Raw genomic sequence first — 14,626 nt, 5'->3', positions numbered from 1 at the left:
TTTTCTCTGAATTTTCAAAGATCACTGCTATTGTGATATGGCACTGACGTATATTATTCTGAGTAGTAAATGATGGATGTATTAGTCAGCTCGGCTGCCAAACAAAATACCATAGACTGGGTGGCTTAAACAACAGAAATGTTTTTTCTCACAGTCTGGAGGCTGGAAGTCTCAGATGAAGGTCCAGCAGGGTCAGTTTCTGATGAGGACTCTCTTCCTGGCTTGCAGATGGCTGCCTTCTCACCTTGTCCTCACATTTGGTGGGGGAGGGGGGAATCTCTCTCTCCCTCTTCCTCGTCTTAGAAGGCCATCAGTCTGATCAGGTTAGGGTCTCTCCCTTATCATCTCATTTAACTTTACCGCTTTGTGGTGGGGGGTGGTTAGGGCTTCAACATGAGTTGTGGGGTACACAATTAAGTGTCCCCAGCAGTGGACCCAGGGTTCAAACAGTCTTAGTCGTTGTGTTTACAGCCTTCTTTAGGTGCCATCTTACCCACCCTCAACCATAAACTGGATTTATTCTTGTTTTTCTGTGAAACAAAAGGATAGCTTTGATTTTTCTGTTCTTGCTGATGGAACATAAGTATTCCACACACTTTTCAGAAACTTAAAGGTATGCATTGTGAATTCCAGTTGGAAATAATTAAGACAAGCCTGGTATCTATAGTATGCTGTATTTGCCCAATTTATCCAATTATAAAGTCTTCATTTTGTTTTTAATTATTTTCTAGTACATCTATTTCCCAGGATGGTATTAGTGTTACTCCCTAAGTCACAAAATACCCTTCTTGAGGATGAAGATTGAGAATCCTGACAGTGTTTGTACTTTGTTCTCCATGATTCTGAGTACATATTCCTCTGTGTATCTTTTCCCCTATGTTCCTTTTTCTTAATTGAAATATAGTTTACAGTAAAATGCACAGACTTTAAGTGTATAGTGTTGAGTTTTGGCAAATGTATACACCCATGTAACCTTTCTCCCAGTCTAGATTTAGAAGATTCCATCACTCCAGCAAGTTCCCTCATGTCCCTTTTCAGTCAGTCCCTCCTGTCCTCAGAGGCACCTCTCAATTGCCTGTTCTAGAATTTTATAAAAATGGAATCATACAATATGTACTCCTATGTCTTGACTTCTTTGGAGATTAGTCATATTGTTGTGTACATTAGTGGTTCATTTCTTTTTATTGCCGAGTAGTGTTTCCTGTATGGATGTACAACAGTTTATCTATTTTGCTATAGGTGGACATTTACATTTCTTGTTTTTGGCTCTTATGAATAAATAAAATAAAAAATAAATAAATAAAAACATTCTTAGATGGGTCTTGTTAAAATTTCTCTTGGGTAAATAGCTGGATTGGAATTGTGAGGTCACAGGGCAAGCCTCCATATGTCTTTACTTAGCTACTCAGCAGGTCGATAGATTGATGGGCGTCTCTCCAGTCTTTTGCCAGCCTTGTGCTGGTTCCCATATTTCAGCAGTTCTGATTACTTTTTATTTCAAAGGCTATGTGCAAATCATGAATAATAGTATTTTGCTTGGTCTTCCTTGCTACTTTGCATAGTTACAGTTATTTTAATCTTTTGAACAGTCTTATGTACGTTAGGTTTTTTTGCTTCATAGCAGACTTGAGATGAGTGATGGACAGGTGCTCTTTCCCCTCTTTACTGATAAGAAAACCAAGGGTCAGTTTTACTAGACTTGAATAATTATACCTTGTAAATGACAGAACTGAGGTGATTTGGTTCTGGTCCTTTTCATTTCATATGTAGTTTGTTGTTCATCTGCCAAAAATAGGATTATCACTGTAAGGAAAAAATTCTGCTACGTTTAGTTCTGATTATAGTGCTTAATATTGATGGCATACTGGATTGCTTTCGATTTTGCCATGAGTCCAGTTTATGGATGTTTTGTGACGTTTTTCTTGTGCTTCTGGGAGACCAATCCCTTTGAATAGTAAACTCTTAATTTGCCTTGTTAACACCAACTTTCCCACGAGGTAGCATCACAACAAAGACTTCTTCCCTCCCTCCCTCCCTCCCTCTCTTTCACTCTCTCTCTCTAATGAATTAGATCCTAGTGATTTTTCATTTTGTAAAATATAGCATGTGGAATACTTTGGGAAATAGTATGTTTAAATTTTTATATATTTAATGGCAAAGTGATAAATCTACTTTTTAAAGCTTTGAAAGTATAAATTAATTGTATCTCACCATCTAGAAAAGCAAGATTAGTAATGAATGTTTTTGAAGAATATTTGTCAGTATTTCTTGTACATTTTGATAGAGACTGATTGTTGTGCCTTTAATTGGAGGATAGAGAAAGAGAATGTTTTATTTTGATGTATCTTGCATGGCTCTGAGTACTGCCTTTAGTTCAAGCTATTTTGTTTTTTGGCTTGTTTATAGCAGGTTCTGCCAGAACTATTTTTATTTTCTCAAGAAATTTTATTTCCTTCATGTGTGTACAATTTCTAAAGCTGTTAACTCATTTGTCTTGTATATCTTCATATGTTTTAGGAAGCAGTTCAGGTACTTTTGAAGCATTCTGCAGATGTTAATGCTCGAGACAAAAACTGGCAAACCCCTTTACACATAGCGGCTGCTAATAAAGCTGTAAAGTGCGCGGAAGCTTTGGTCCCTCTGCTGAGTAATGTAAATGTGTCCGATCGAGCAGGGAGAACTGCACTGCATCATGCAGCTTTCAGTGGACACGGGGAGGTAAGTGGTATTCAGTTAGACAGTGATTCTCTCTCCCTGCGTGTGTGCCCCCCCCCCCATTATTAATGAACTTGCCTATTTTGCTCATTTTTATCTAATTTTGCCTTTTTCAAACCCTCAGACTTCTTTTCATGATAATTCATGATATAACTTTCTCAAATTTAGAAATTTATTTATCAGATACAGCCCCTGCACTTGAATTTCATGGTCAGCCTGGGGAGACAAAGGACAACACTGCCAACTGTGACACAATGTGAAAAGTATGTTCTGTCATTGCAGGAAAGAATGTCTAGGAAGGCGGAAGAGTTTCATTGTTCTCCCAGAAAGATGGTAGCAAAGGAAGGTGGAGTGTAGAAAACATTTTCTTATAGTTTATTTTGAACATTTAGTCAAGAATTCTTTGATGACAGACCATCAAAAGAAAACAATTTAAGAAAATTAGTATTTAGTTATCTTATACAAGGAGCATTGGTTAATGTTAGGTGTGCCATAGCAAAGAGTGGGGTTTATGTATGTACATGGTAGACTTAGGAAAGAATGAGACTCAGAGTTAGAAGAACCTTTGAGGGCAGCTTGTCCAGTCCTTCATTTTTGTTGCAGACACAGAAACTCAAAGAGGTAAAAATGGTTGGTCCTACTGTATAGCAGAGGGAACTATATTCAATATCAATTCTTTTCCTGTAGTAGAAAAGAATCTGGAAGAAATATATGTATATATAAAACTGAATCACTTTGCTATGTACCTGAAACATTGTAAAACTGAATCACTTTGCTATGTACCTGAAACATTGTAAATCAACTATACTTCAGTTTTTTTAAAAAAAAGAGGTAAAGTGACATTCCCAAGATTCCATGGCTGAGGGCTAGTCGCTGCAGTGCTGTTTTCACTGTTCTTCTCGGCTTTTGCAACATAAAGAATTCTTGTCTTTACTGCAGTTCAGGTCACTAGATGAGTCCCTTTTTGACATCTGGAATGCCCTTTCTAATGGGGAAACTATTGTAAATATGCTTGGACATAATGGGAATGACTTTTTTTGGTACATTATGAGGTAAGTAGACTGTGCAGTGACCTTCAGGTCTAATCATATTACGGACACTGCATCTGTGTTTGAATTAAATTTAAGACATTTCTGGGATCAGAATGCACTTTGAATTTTAATAACACTTTGGGCTACAAAAAGGAATAAAACCTGTTGTTAAATACTCTCCCTTTAGACTTTCCAGATTTGTGCTTAGTTGTTCATAAAATACCAGGACACAAAGTGGCATCTTTAAAAAGATGCTGATGCCTGACTTCAGTAACCACCATAGTGAAACCTTTTTTCGTATATTGTCCTGTTGTTTATTAAATTATGTTAAAGCATCTTCAGTATATAGTCTCATCTTTCCTTTCTACAAATGCAGAAATTCGGTGCCAGAGAGCTTGAGATGAGTAGTCTTCACGATGGATATTCATGAACAGTTCTGCTTCTGAATGTTGATGAAACTGTGTTTATTTTTATTCCAGATGGTCAAACTACTCTTGTCTAGAGGTGCCAATATTAATGCTTTTGACAAGAAAGATAGACGTGCTATCCACTGGGCAGCGTATATGGGTATGTGTTTTTTAAATTTATTTTTTGACATTAAGTATTAAGGAAAAGTTGGACATTTCGTTCTTGCATTTGGTATAACATGTCTTTTAGGATAGTGAGAAGTTGCACCATATCTGAGTTTGCTGCCCAAGTGTAACCAGCCTGGCAGTCGGGAGAGGTTTGCCAGGACAGGAGTACATTAGGTCCAGTTCTCCTGAAAGCTGTTTAAAATTAATTCTGTTTACTTTTAAAGGGAGAGATGTCCTAGACACAAGCTTGGGATACAGAGTTTAGATTGGTGTTTACTAAAAGCCCATTCCCATACCCATCCTGAACCCATCCTTGTTTGTATGGGAATATTAAGGTAGAAGTTGTGAAGATGTATTAAGAAGCCTGTTATCTTGTGCCAAGCACTGGGTTAAATAGGCATATCACGTTTGATTTCTACCACAGTAATTTCACAGTAAGAAACTGAGGTTTAGATATCAGCTTTTCTGCTTTTAACATCTTAAGGGAATTCCCTGGCAGTCCAGTGGTTAGGACTTCACGCTTTCACTGCCGAGGGTGTGGGTTCCATCCCTGGTCGGGGAACCAATATCCCACAAGCTGCGCAGTGCGACCAAACAAAGAAAAAAAAAAGATTCTTGGAAAGTCTTAGGATCTGCACAGTTGCAGTCTGAAACTAACAGAGCTCATGGGAAAATGGTCCTGGGGCAGACTGCTTAAAACCTACGCAACTCCACGAGCAGAGCACTAACGAAAGCATTAATGGGTTTTTGAGGTAACTGGGACAGCCAGGGAGGAGAAAGGTCAGCCTTCCCCAGGATACTTTAAAACGCACAGAAAGAACAGAGCAGAGATGCTGGCCTGCGGACGCTAAGACCACGCAGGTCGAAGTGGATCTCAACCTGCCGCAAAGCTTGCAAGTCCCGTAGGGCTAGGCTGTGCCTCTGGAAGGAAGCCGTGAGTGGGGCGTCTTACAATAGAGCTGAAGAACTCCTTGCTTTGCAGCCATGGAGCTCAGGGCTTTTTCTTTTCCTCCCAGCAGTCCATTCTGCTTCTGCTGTTCTTGCTCCTCTGACTTAGGAAAAATTACATGGACTGACGGACCTGCCATGTAGTGCTGGTCTCATTCCCATGTGCCTCTCATACTGACTACAAAGACAGTCTAGCCCCTCTTCTCACAGGCATAGCTTATCCTCACTACTCCCTGCCTTTGCTCTTGTCTTTTCCTAGCTCTCACTTAAAATTCGAAGGTTGATAGAAGATTATTAATTTTAAAAACTATATAAAATTGTATAAAATACAAAAATGTAAGAAACCAAATGAACTCAGAGCAGTTGACAGTAACCCCAAGGTCCAGGAAAATCCTTTGCCCATCATGGAAATAACTCTTGGGCCCTTGGTGTTTCTCTCACACCAAAGGTTTGTGCCTCTAGTTATGTCATGGGCACTTTTCTTCTATCAATTGAAGGTAAAACATCCAGAAGCAAGTCTCCTGTGGTGTCCTAAAGTGCCCTCCTCACAGCCTGTAGGTTTTCTGTATTTTAAGTCTTGGGGATTTTTCTGAATATTCTGGAGTAGCTTATTCTTGACAGTTCAGGAACAGATAGTCTGTGGTTTTAAACTATATACCTTATATTAAAAGGTTCACACATTAAGCAGAGGGTGTCAGGCCTTTTATCTCCAAAGAATTAAACTTGGCTAAACAGCTGTTTTCATAAAATTGAAGGCCAAGGAATTTTGTGGGTTGCCTCTAATTGAGCTCCCAGAGTAGCTGGGTGTGTGTATCTCAGGGGCCCTTGGATGGCTTTGTTTTCCTTGATCTACTAAATGTCATTTTTCAGGCTGATTGTGGATTGTAAAAGATATTCTGTATTTCTTGGACCTCATAGTCCATTTAATTTTTGAGTATAAACATTCAGAGATTCATAATTTTCCTTTCCCTGTCTCTTCCTTCCTTTAAGCTTGGAAAAAGAGGAGTATTGACACACAGTTTCTAAAACCATTCAGTTGTTTTAGGTGTTCAGGATTAAAAAGGAGCTAAATATATGAAAGTAGGGAGTTATTGCCTGGTCTATTAGACAGGCCTTAAGTCCAGGTCATTGACACCTCTAGAGAATCTAACAATATTAGCCTAAGAGACATTACATTATTGCATTACATGTCTTCTTGTAATTTATTTCTCACAGGCTGCTGTATTTGCCCTGACCTTCTGTCCCCTGGTTGAGGCTACCCTTACTTTTCTGTTAGGTTCTACCTCTTATCCTTATGCTATGATTGAATCCTCTGTTTATGTTCCCCAGCCCCACCTCTGTCCCCAAATGAACTGATCATTTTTCCCTCCCTACCCTGTGTTTGCTCCTACCATGAACCTTCATGAAGAATCCGTTTACTGGTACTGATGAACCTAGTTGCAGGGCAGGAATAAAGATGTGGACATAGAGAATGGACCTGAGGACATGGGGTGGGAGGGGGTAGCTGGGGCTAGGTGAGAGTAGCATCGACATATATACACTACCGAATGTAAAATAGCTGGCTGGTGGGAAGCAGCAGCATAGCACACGGAGATCGGCTCGGTGCTTTGCGATGACCTAGAGGGGTGGGATAGGGAGGATAGGAGGGAGGCTCAAGAGGGAGGGGATGCGGGAACATGTGTATGTATATGGCTGATTCGCTTTGCTGTGCAACAGAAACTAACACAGTATTGTGAAGCAATTATAACTCCAATAAAGATCTGTTTAAAAAAAAAAAAATTCATTTACTCATTCATCTTTTCTGTTGCCTTCAGTGCTTTTAGCAATACCCAGTCACTTTTTGCCTCAAAGTACCTTACTGTGATGACTTTGACATAGAGGGTACTAAATAAATATTAATTACCTTGACAAGCAACTCATTACATTATTTCTTCTTAAAGCAAAGCATAATTTGAGTTGATGTGAAATGGTGTTTTCTCTTCTTACTTTCCTTTCCATAAAAACTTGTGAGCATAGCTCATTTTACTTTTATTAATACATTCATGAACAAAAGAAAAATGTAGGGAATTTTCCAAATTCCTGACGGATAATGATTACATTTATCAAATTCACATTGCATGGATATAATTTTTTTAAAGGAGTTATTGACTACAGAATTATGTATGCCACGCATGTCTGCTGGATGCTGTCTTCTAAAAATACACCCAGATGAATTGAATGAAATCTAGTCTCCTTGGTAGCATCGTTCTATAAATTGATAAGGAAAACACATACGTATTCTGGCTAGGTTCCGCCTCGCTAGAACAAAATCATTTATTTCACTCTAGAACTTTCTTCCCTTTTTTCTTTTAAATAGGTCACCCCAAACTGGCTATGGAAAGGCCCCTTCTTCATGTTTTCAGTGGTCCATTAAAGGAATTTATACATATTTCAGAAATGTGCTTAAACAAGTATTTGTCAATTTTAAGATTGTAAATTTCCCTATGCATGGCACCTTTTAAAAACAGGGCTTTATGGGTCTCAGGAAAAGTTCACACTTCCTGGAATCTACATAATTAATATGATCTAAATCATTTACTTAGAATGATGTGTTGGTTTTGGATAGTTTTTCCATTCTGTTTGTATAATGGGCCTTCTAGTCTTAAAAATCAGGAGAATTTGTTTCTTTTTGGCATATTTAGTGAATAATATGCATTTGCCCGGTTTAAAAAAGCTATATTTATGTGTGAGCCTCCTGGGCATTATAAGTCCTGGTTTTTAATACATTACAGTAAACCCAAGTAGTTGTCTTTCTAGAGCCATAGATCAGAGAGTAATGTGTAATGAGAGATCTTTTGTACCAGTTAGTGCCCTTATATGATAGTCACATTTAATTTGGCACCTAATGATTTGACAGATATTCTTTTGATTTTTTCCTAAAGGTATAGTAGATATTTTTCATACTGAAATGGGGAAAAAAATAGCTGAATGTATCCTCTTTAATTGATAATTTATATATATAACAACTATATCTACTTGATTCTTTATGCATCTTATAGACTCCTTTTTTCAAGGGGGCAAGGTACTGTGTTTGAAAGTCTCATTTTTATAGTTATTTACTTTATATACTCCTTCCCTATGAGGGGTATTAAAAATGGCATCATTAGCAACTCGTTTAATGTAACATATTTATTAGGTACCTATTTTGTTTGAAATACACCAAGAAGTAGAACATAAGAGCCTATGATATTTGTCTTTAAAGATATATATATTTGGGAACTTAATACATAAAAGTAATTAAAGAGTTTGTTAAATAATGATTCAAGTTTAAGATACATCACAAAATATTATTATGTATGCTTATTAGATAGTATTTACAGGTACATTGTGCTTTTGACCACGTAATGCTAGGCAACTAGCAGCCTTAGACTTCTGGGGAAGATAAGAACTGACATGACCTTCTTTGAGGATTAGTAACAACGATTAGAAAGAAACGACCAAGCAGAACATTCCGTACAACATAGGAATCAGTCCCATGAACAAAGGCACAGAGGTGGAAAGGCTTTTGGGAGGAGGAGAAAGCACTGTATAATCTAATGTGACAAGAAGTGAGGAGATAAGAAAGGAGAACAGTGGTTCTCCCACCTTCCAGTTACATGTCCCCCTTCCTGGCCTCCTTATGTGGTTGGGTGGGGCCTGAGACTAGTTCTGACTAATGAAAGTAGCATCCCCTGTGGACCAGAGCATTTAATTGCTGGTGTGAGACTGTAGTCTGTTCCCCTTTCTGGCACAGTGACCAAGCTGCCTTCAAATGGTGTGTCAGCTCCATGAATCTGGATCCTTGCGTGACTGAGCAGAGCCCTCTGGCCAAGCTATCATAATGCTAATGAGAAATAAAACACTAATTGTTTAAGCCACTGAGATTTGGGAGTTGGTTGTTAACCGCAGCACGTATAACCTAGCCCAGGGGTCCCCATCCCCCAGAACCGGGCGGCACAGCGGAAGATGAGCGGCAGGCAGGCGAGCCAGCCAAGTTCCATCTGCTGCTCCGCATCCCCCCCATAGCGCCGAACCATCCCCCCCATCACTCACATTACCGCCTGAACCATTCGCGCCCCACCCCCGCCGCGTGGAAAAACTGTCTCCCATGAAACCGGTCCCTGTTGCCAAAAAGGTTGGGGACTGCTGACCTAGCCTATCCTGATTGATACAAGGTTGTTAAGGCATCTGGTGGAAATAATAAGGAAAAAGAAGTTTTTAGCTGCGTGTTCTAAAGACCTGACATTTTTAAGAAATAAGCCCAAGTCACTCCTAGATTTCCACGTAGAAGAAGATTCCACAACATAAACTAATGTCTTACATTAGACATGAAAAGCTAACTTAAGAACTGGAGAATGTATTAAAACAACCTTGGAAACAACAAGATCTAGGTAAAAGGAAGATTGCAGGGTTATCATTGGATAAAATAAATAAATGTATTACTTTGAATTATTAGTTACCTCTATCAGCATTTATCAAAATTATCCTGAATTCCTATTTTTTTCTTCTATCCTCTCTCTGGTTATCATGTGATTAATTGGTGACTTGTCATGCATTATCTAGTTAATTTGTATTGTATTTTTACCTGTCTTTAAAGATATTCAGGATTGTATTTCATATTTTCCATACACTCATCTTGTTTTTTCTTCATAAACACATTTTCAGGTCACATTGAAGTAGTGAAATTACTTGTGGCACACGGAGCTGAAGTGACATGCAAGGACAAGAAGTCTTATACACCTCTCCACGCAGCAGCCTCTAGCGGGATGATCAGTGTAGTCAAGTACCTTCTTGATCTTGGGGTTGATGTAGGTGTACAGACTAAGCAGTACAGAAGAATGGAGCATTTTGTGTGTTTGTGATTTTGTTGTTGGCAGAAGTTATTTCAAATTTAAAAGATGATTTCTTACAATAACATTTTTGTCTTTTAATAGTTTTATGTTTATAGTCCTTTACATAATATACAGTGCACTGATGTCTGACCAAGTTACAAAGTTAGTCAAATGTATTAAGAGGTAAAATATATTCCAAAGGTGAATGGTTGATTGACAGAAGTTTTTCTTTTCCATCACATTCTAGGCCCTGTAGCTTCATTTCAGCTATGGAAACCAGCAGATCAGACATATTTGGATTATTTTCCTAAGTGACTGGGTTATTGTTAGTATTATTTGCCCAGTTTGTGTAATATTTCCTCTAAATGACTGTAGCTGTTCACATTACAGGATATTGGCCAGAGGTAGGCAGGAAAACTAGAGGCTTCTGGCCCATTAGCTGCAAGTGTTCCTTACTGTATGATCTGTTTGGTTCAGAGGGGTTGCTCCTTCATCTGAATATATTTGATTACGGAATTGGGATAGCTAAGAATACCTGGAGCTCCCACAGTCCATCCTTTAGGCACAGTTCTGACAAACTCATCTGGTCTTTAAAAACACAGATGAAAAGCAGCCAAGTAGAAGGAGAGAGGGAGGTAGTTTAGATCAGCTGCAAAGACAGAAAGATAGGTGGTAATCTGGTTGGACAAAGAATACGTGACAGAACTGTGGAGCTGGATAGCCTATTAATTTAATTTAAGGACTTTGTGAAGCACTTAGTTATTGAAAATGTAGGGATCAAAAATTCAAACACATTGTTAGGTAGAAGCTTGTAGAGTACAAACAGATGAAAGTTTTATTTCAACTCAGCACTTCCTATAGCTCTGTTTCAACAGAGTGACATAATGCCTTAAGAGACCCTTGATCTAGATAAATGAGATAGCCTTGTTTCTGATCACTGTTTCAAGTCCATTCTGGTGCAATTTTTAAAGCTTATGTTATTGACAGCAAAATTATAAACTCTGGTGAGAGTGTTCTTCAGAAAAAGTGGTCAGACTTAGAGCCGTTTAGTGACATGTGGCCTCCAGTTGCATGACTTAGTTTCCTAGAGCTGAAGTGAGTGACTTAAAACAATAAATTTAATCTCTCAAAGTTTTGGAAGAAGCTCCGAGGGAGAATCTTTTCTGTGTCCGCCACCTTTTGGTGATGAAATCTAGATAACTTGACTAAAGTTAAGTGTTGCATTTTCACTTCCTCTAATTTCTGTTACCGGAGATCTGAGAAAAGAAAATGTTAAATAGAGTTGTGATAAGTTGGGGCCAACCACAAGGTTAGAGGGCACATTCTCCACACAGGACTGACTTCAGTTTTGATCACTAGAAGGACTCCAGAAACTCACTGAAAGCTATTATACTCACAGTTATGGTTTATTAGGCAGAAAAGATACAAATTAACATCAGCCAGAGGAAGAGACACACAAGGCAGAGTCTAAGAGTATTCTAAACACAAAGCTTCCATTGGCCTCTCCTTACAGAGTTAGGACTCCTTACTCTCCCAGCATCAGAACGTGACATATGCACATAGTATTGCTAACCAGAGAAGCCCTCCTGGGCTTTGTTTTCAGAGTTTTATTGGGCCTCCACTACGTAGGCATGATTGATTGATCAAAATTGCTCATATGGTTGATTTCAGTCTCCAAGTCCACTGATACCAACGGACCCAAAGCCCCTCCCCTCCATCACATGGTTGGTTTATGTGCTGTGGTTGGCCCTGCACTAAAGACCCGCTGTCGCTGTGCCTGATCCTACTCTCAGGTCCAGGGTAGCCAGCTCCCACCCTGGACAAGGACACAGCTGTCAGGTGTGCCACAGATTACCTCCCAGAAGACAGGCGCGAAAGTAAAATTCTTTACCACAGAAAAGTTATGTAAACTTTAAAATATTCATCCAATATATTTTTTAAGAAAGAGGAAGATAAAGAAACTTCATTTACATGAATTATTTCTCAGTGTTGACTATATTTTTTGAGCATATTCATTTTGGTAAAATGTCAGTATGTAGGCTGGAAAATATCTAAAGCCCAAGTTTGTTGCAAAAATGAATTAAATAGAAAAGGATGTCAGTCATTTTTTTAAAAATCTTTCTACTAATCACCAACTTTAATCTTTTGTCACTGTAAATAGCAGAAAATATGCGTGTTTTTCAATATATGTCAGAATTTTCCGTTTGTGTTCATTTTTCATGATTCTTAGAATTAATTCTATGATTGTCCCTTACCTAGAATGCTTTTAAAAATATATTATTTGTTTTCATTTTCCTAAAATATCTCTTGGAATCATTCAGTTTTGTCATGAAGTAGACATTGTATATATGAGTTATATTCCCTGAAGCTACAAAATCGTTTGACACCAAAATGTTGTTATGTTCATTATTTTTAAAGAAGTTTGAAATTATAAGCCATATCTGTATATTTATCCCTGTTTGTTTCTCACTTTAATAATTAGATTTCAACCACAGTGTTGCTAAAATAGCTCACAACGATAATTAGGAAGACTGCTTTAAGATTGACAATTTTTTTCTTCCAATAGATGAATGAACCAAATGCCTATGGAAATACACCTCTTCATGTAGCCTGCTACAATGGACAAGATGTTGTCGTGAATGAACTTATAGACTGTGGTGCTAATGTAAATCAAAAGAATGAAAAAGGGTTTACTCCTTTGCACTTTGCTGCTGCGTCAACACATGGAGCATTGTGTTTAGAGCTTCTAGTAGGCAATGGGGCCGATGTCAATATGAAGGTATGAAGTAATATCAGAATCCCTATCTAGTATTTAGGAGTTCACCATAGTATCAGTAGCTACTAAAAAGGAGTGATGAATTACTGATAACACACAGATGAATCTTAAAAATACTATGCTGAGTGAAAGCCTTACACAAGAATATATTCATATTTCCATTTATATAAGGTTTTAGAACAGACAAAATTCCAGTTATATGGGGTTCCAGACTCTATAGTTGGGATGGGGGGAAAAAGAGAGAACAATTGTTGCCTCTGGGAGGAGGGATTGATGAAAAGGGGGTGTAGGGGGACTTTCTCTGTGGTGGTAATGTCCTGTATTTTGACAGCTTTGTGTTATATAAATAAGTGTTAGTCAAAACTCATCAGGTGGTACATTTTTTATATGCCTCATTGCATGTAAATGTTCCCGTAGAAGGTTACAAATCAAACAAATACTGAACCCTAGTTAATGATACGCATACCAAAGTGTTTAGAGGTAATAGGTAGTGATATCAGCAGCTGACTTTAAAAAGCATCACTTAGGGACTTTCCTGGCGGTCCAGTGGTTAAGACTGCACACTTCCACTGCAGGGGGCACAGGTTTGATCCCTAGTCTTGCGTGCCACGCAGCGTGGCACCCCCCCCCAAAAAAAGCATCACTTAATTGCATGGGTGGGTAGAGAGATGGATGTATGATAATGCTCACATAGTAAAATGTTAGTGGTAGACTCTAGGTGGTATGTATATGGGTGTTCACTATAATATTCTTTCAACTTTTCTGTTTTGAAATTTTTCACAGTGTTAGAAAAATTAGAAGACTGATACAGTGTTTTACATATAAGAATAGTTGCTTTTTGGTTTTTTGGTCATTCCCTTTCAAGAGTGAACATTTGAATTTTAGAAATATGTGAAAATTCTGGAGCCAAAGTATACGTACCTTTACTGCATAATTCTTTGGAAATGCACATGCAACCACAGTTTTGAACATAACTACTTCATAATGTATAATCATCATTTTATATTTTCCAAGATGCTTTCACTGATTGCTTCTGTATTAATTTATTAATTCATTCTTTGAGCACTTGCCAAACCATGTCTTGTGGTGTAAAGAAAAGAAAACCACAAAAAAAATTGAACCGTTCAGGATTAGTAAAAACATTTAAGCTTCAAATGTTTTCATAGCTTTCATTGCATAAAATTTCAGCTCCTTTTGTAGGTGTGATGAGCCAGTGTCTTTCAGACTGGTAGAGAAAGGAGTTCATTTTCTTACATCTCTAACTTTAGAAAATCCTTTAACGATGCCACTGACCCACTCTGACAGCTGTAGCAGCAGCAAGCCCATCTATAATTAGGTCATTGCTCTAAATTGCCCCCTGCCAGCTAAAGGACAAAATTTATACATATCAACCCATGGAAGGAAAGGGCATGAGATATCATAAAGAACCCCTTTCTGGTTAAAATGTCTCTTTTAAGAATATACATTTAAAGTTTTTAGTTCTCGATCAAATCACCTACTAAACTAAAGTTTTATTTTTAATAATTTAAATAACTTCTAAATATTTACTGATAAGTTCAAACTGCTTATTTTGATTTGAAGAATTCCTGCTGTTTGGATAATCAGTGCCTAGAAAAAATATCAGAATTCTTGTGGGGGTGGGAAATTTGTTACTTGTTTCCTCAAAAGGAAATTTGTTACTCGTTTCCTCATTAATATTTTTTAATGAAGAGTTTTTCAAAATAAAAATTT

At 37.9% G+C, this 14,626-nt stretch overlaps 1 protein-coding gene across 4 annotated transcripts in view; it reads left to right on the top strand.

Moving 5' to 3' along the window:
• ANKRD28 (ankyrin repeat domain 28) overlaps positions 1-14,626 on the top strand; it is a 175,858-nt gene that overhangs the window by 121,909 nt on the left and 39,323 nt on the right. For all 4 annotated transcript variants that reach the window (XM_059920372.1, XM_059920371.1, XM_059920373.1 and 1 more), the window contains 4 exons: positions 2,518-2,718; positions 4,226-4,313; positions 9,953-10,095; positions 12,686-12,898. In XM_059920372.1, coding sequence (XP_059776355.1) covers positions 2,518-2,718; positions 4,226-4,313; positions 9,953-10,095; positions 12,686-12,898 — 645 coding nt within the window. The remainder of the gene's footprint in view (positions 1-2,517; positions 2,719-4,225; positions 4,314-9,952; positions 10,096-12,685; positions 12,899-14,626) is intronic.

The sequence above is a fragment of the Balaenoptera ricei genome, chromosome 4 (assembly GCF_028023285.1).
Source record: "Balaenoptera ricei isolate mBalRic1 chromosome 4, mBalRic1.hap2, whole genome shotgun sequence".
NCBI classification, from domain to species: domain Eukaryota; kingdom Metazoa; phylum Chordata; class Mammalia; order Artiodactyla; family Balaenopteridae; genus Balaenoptera; species Balaenoptera ricei.
This window is presented reverse-complemented; position numbering and strand designations above follow the sequence as displayed.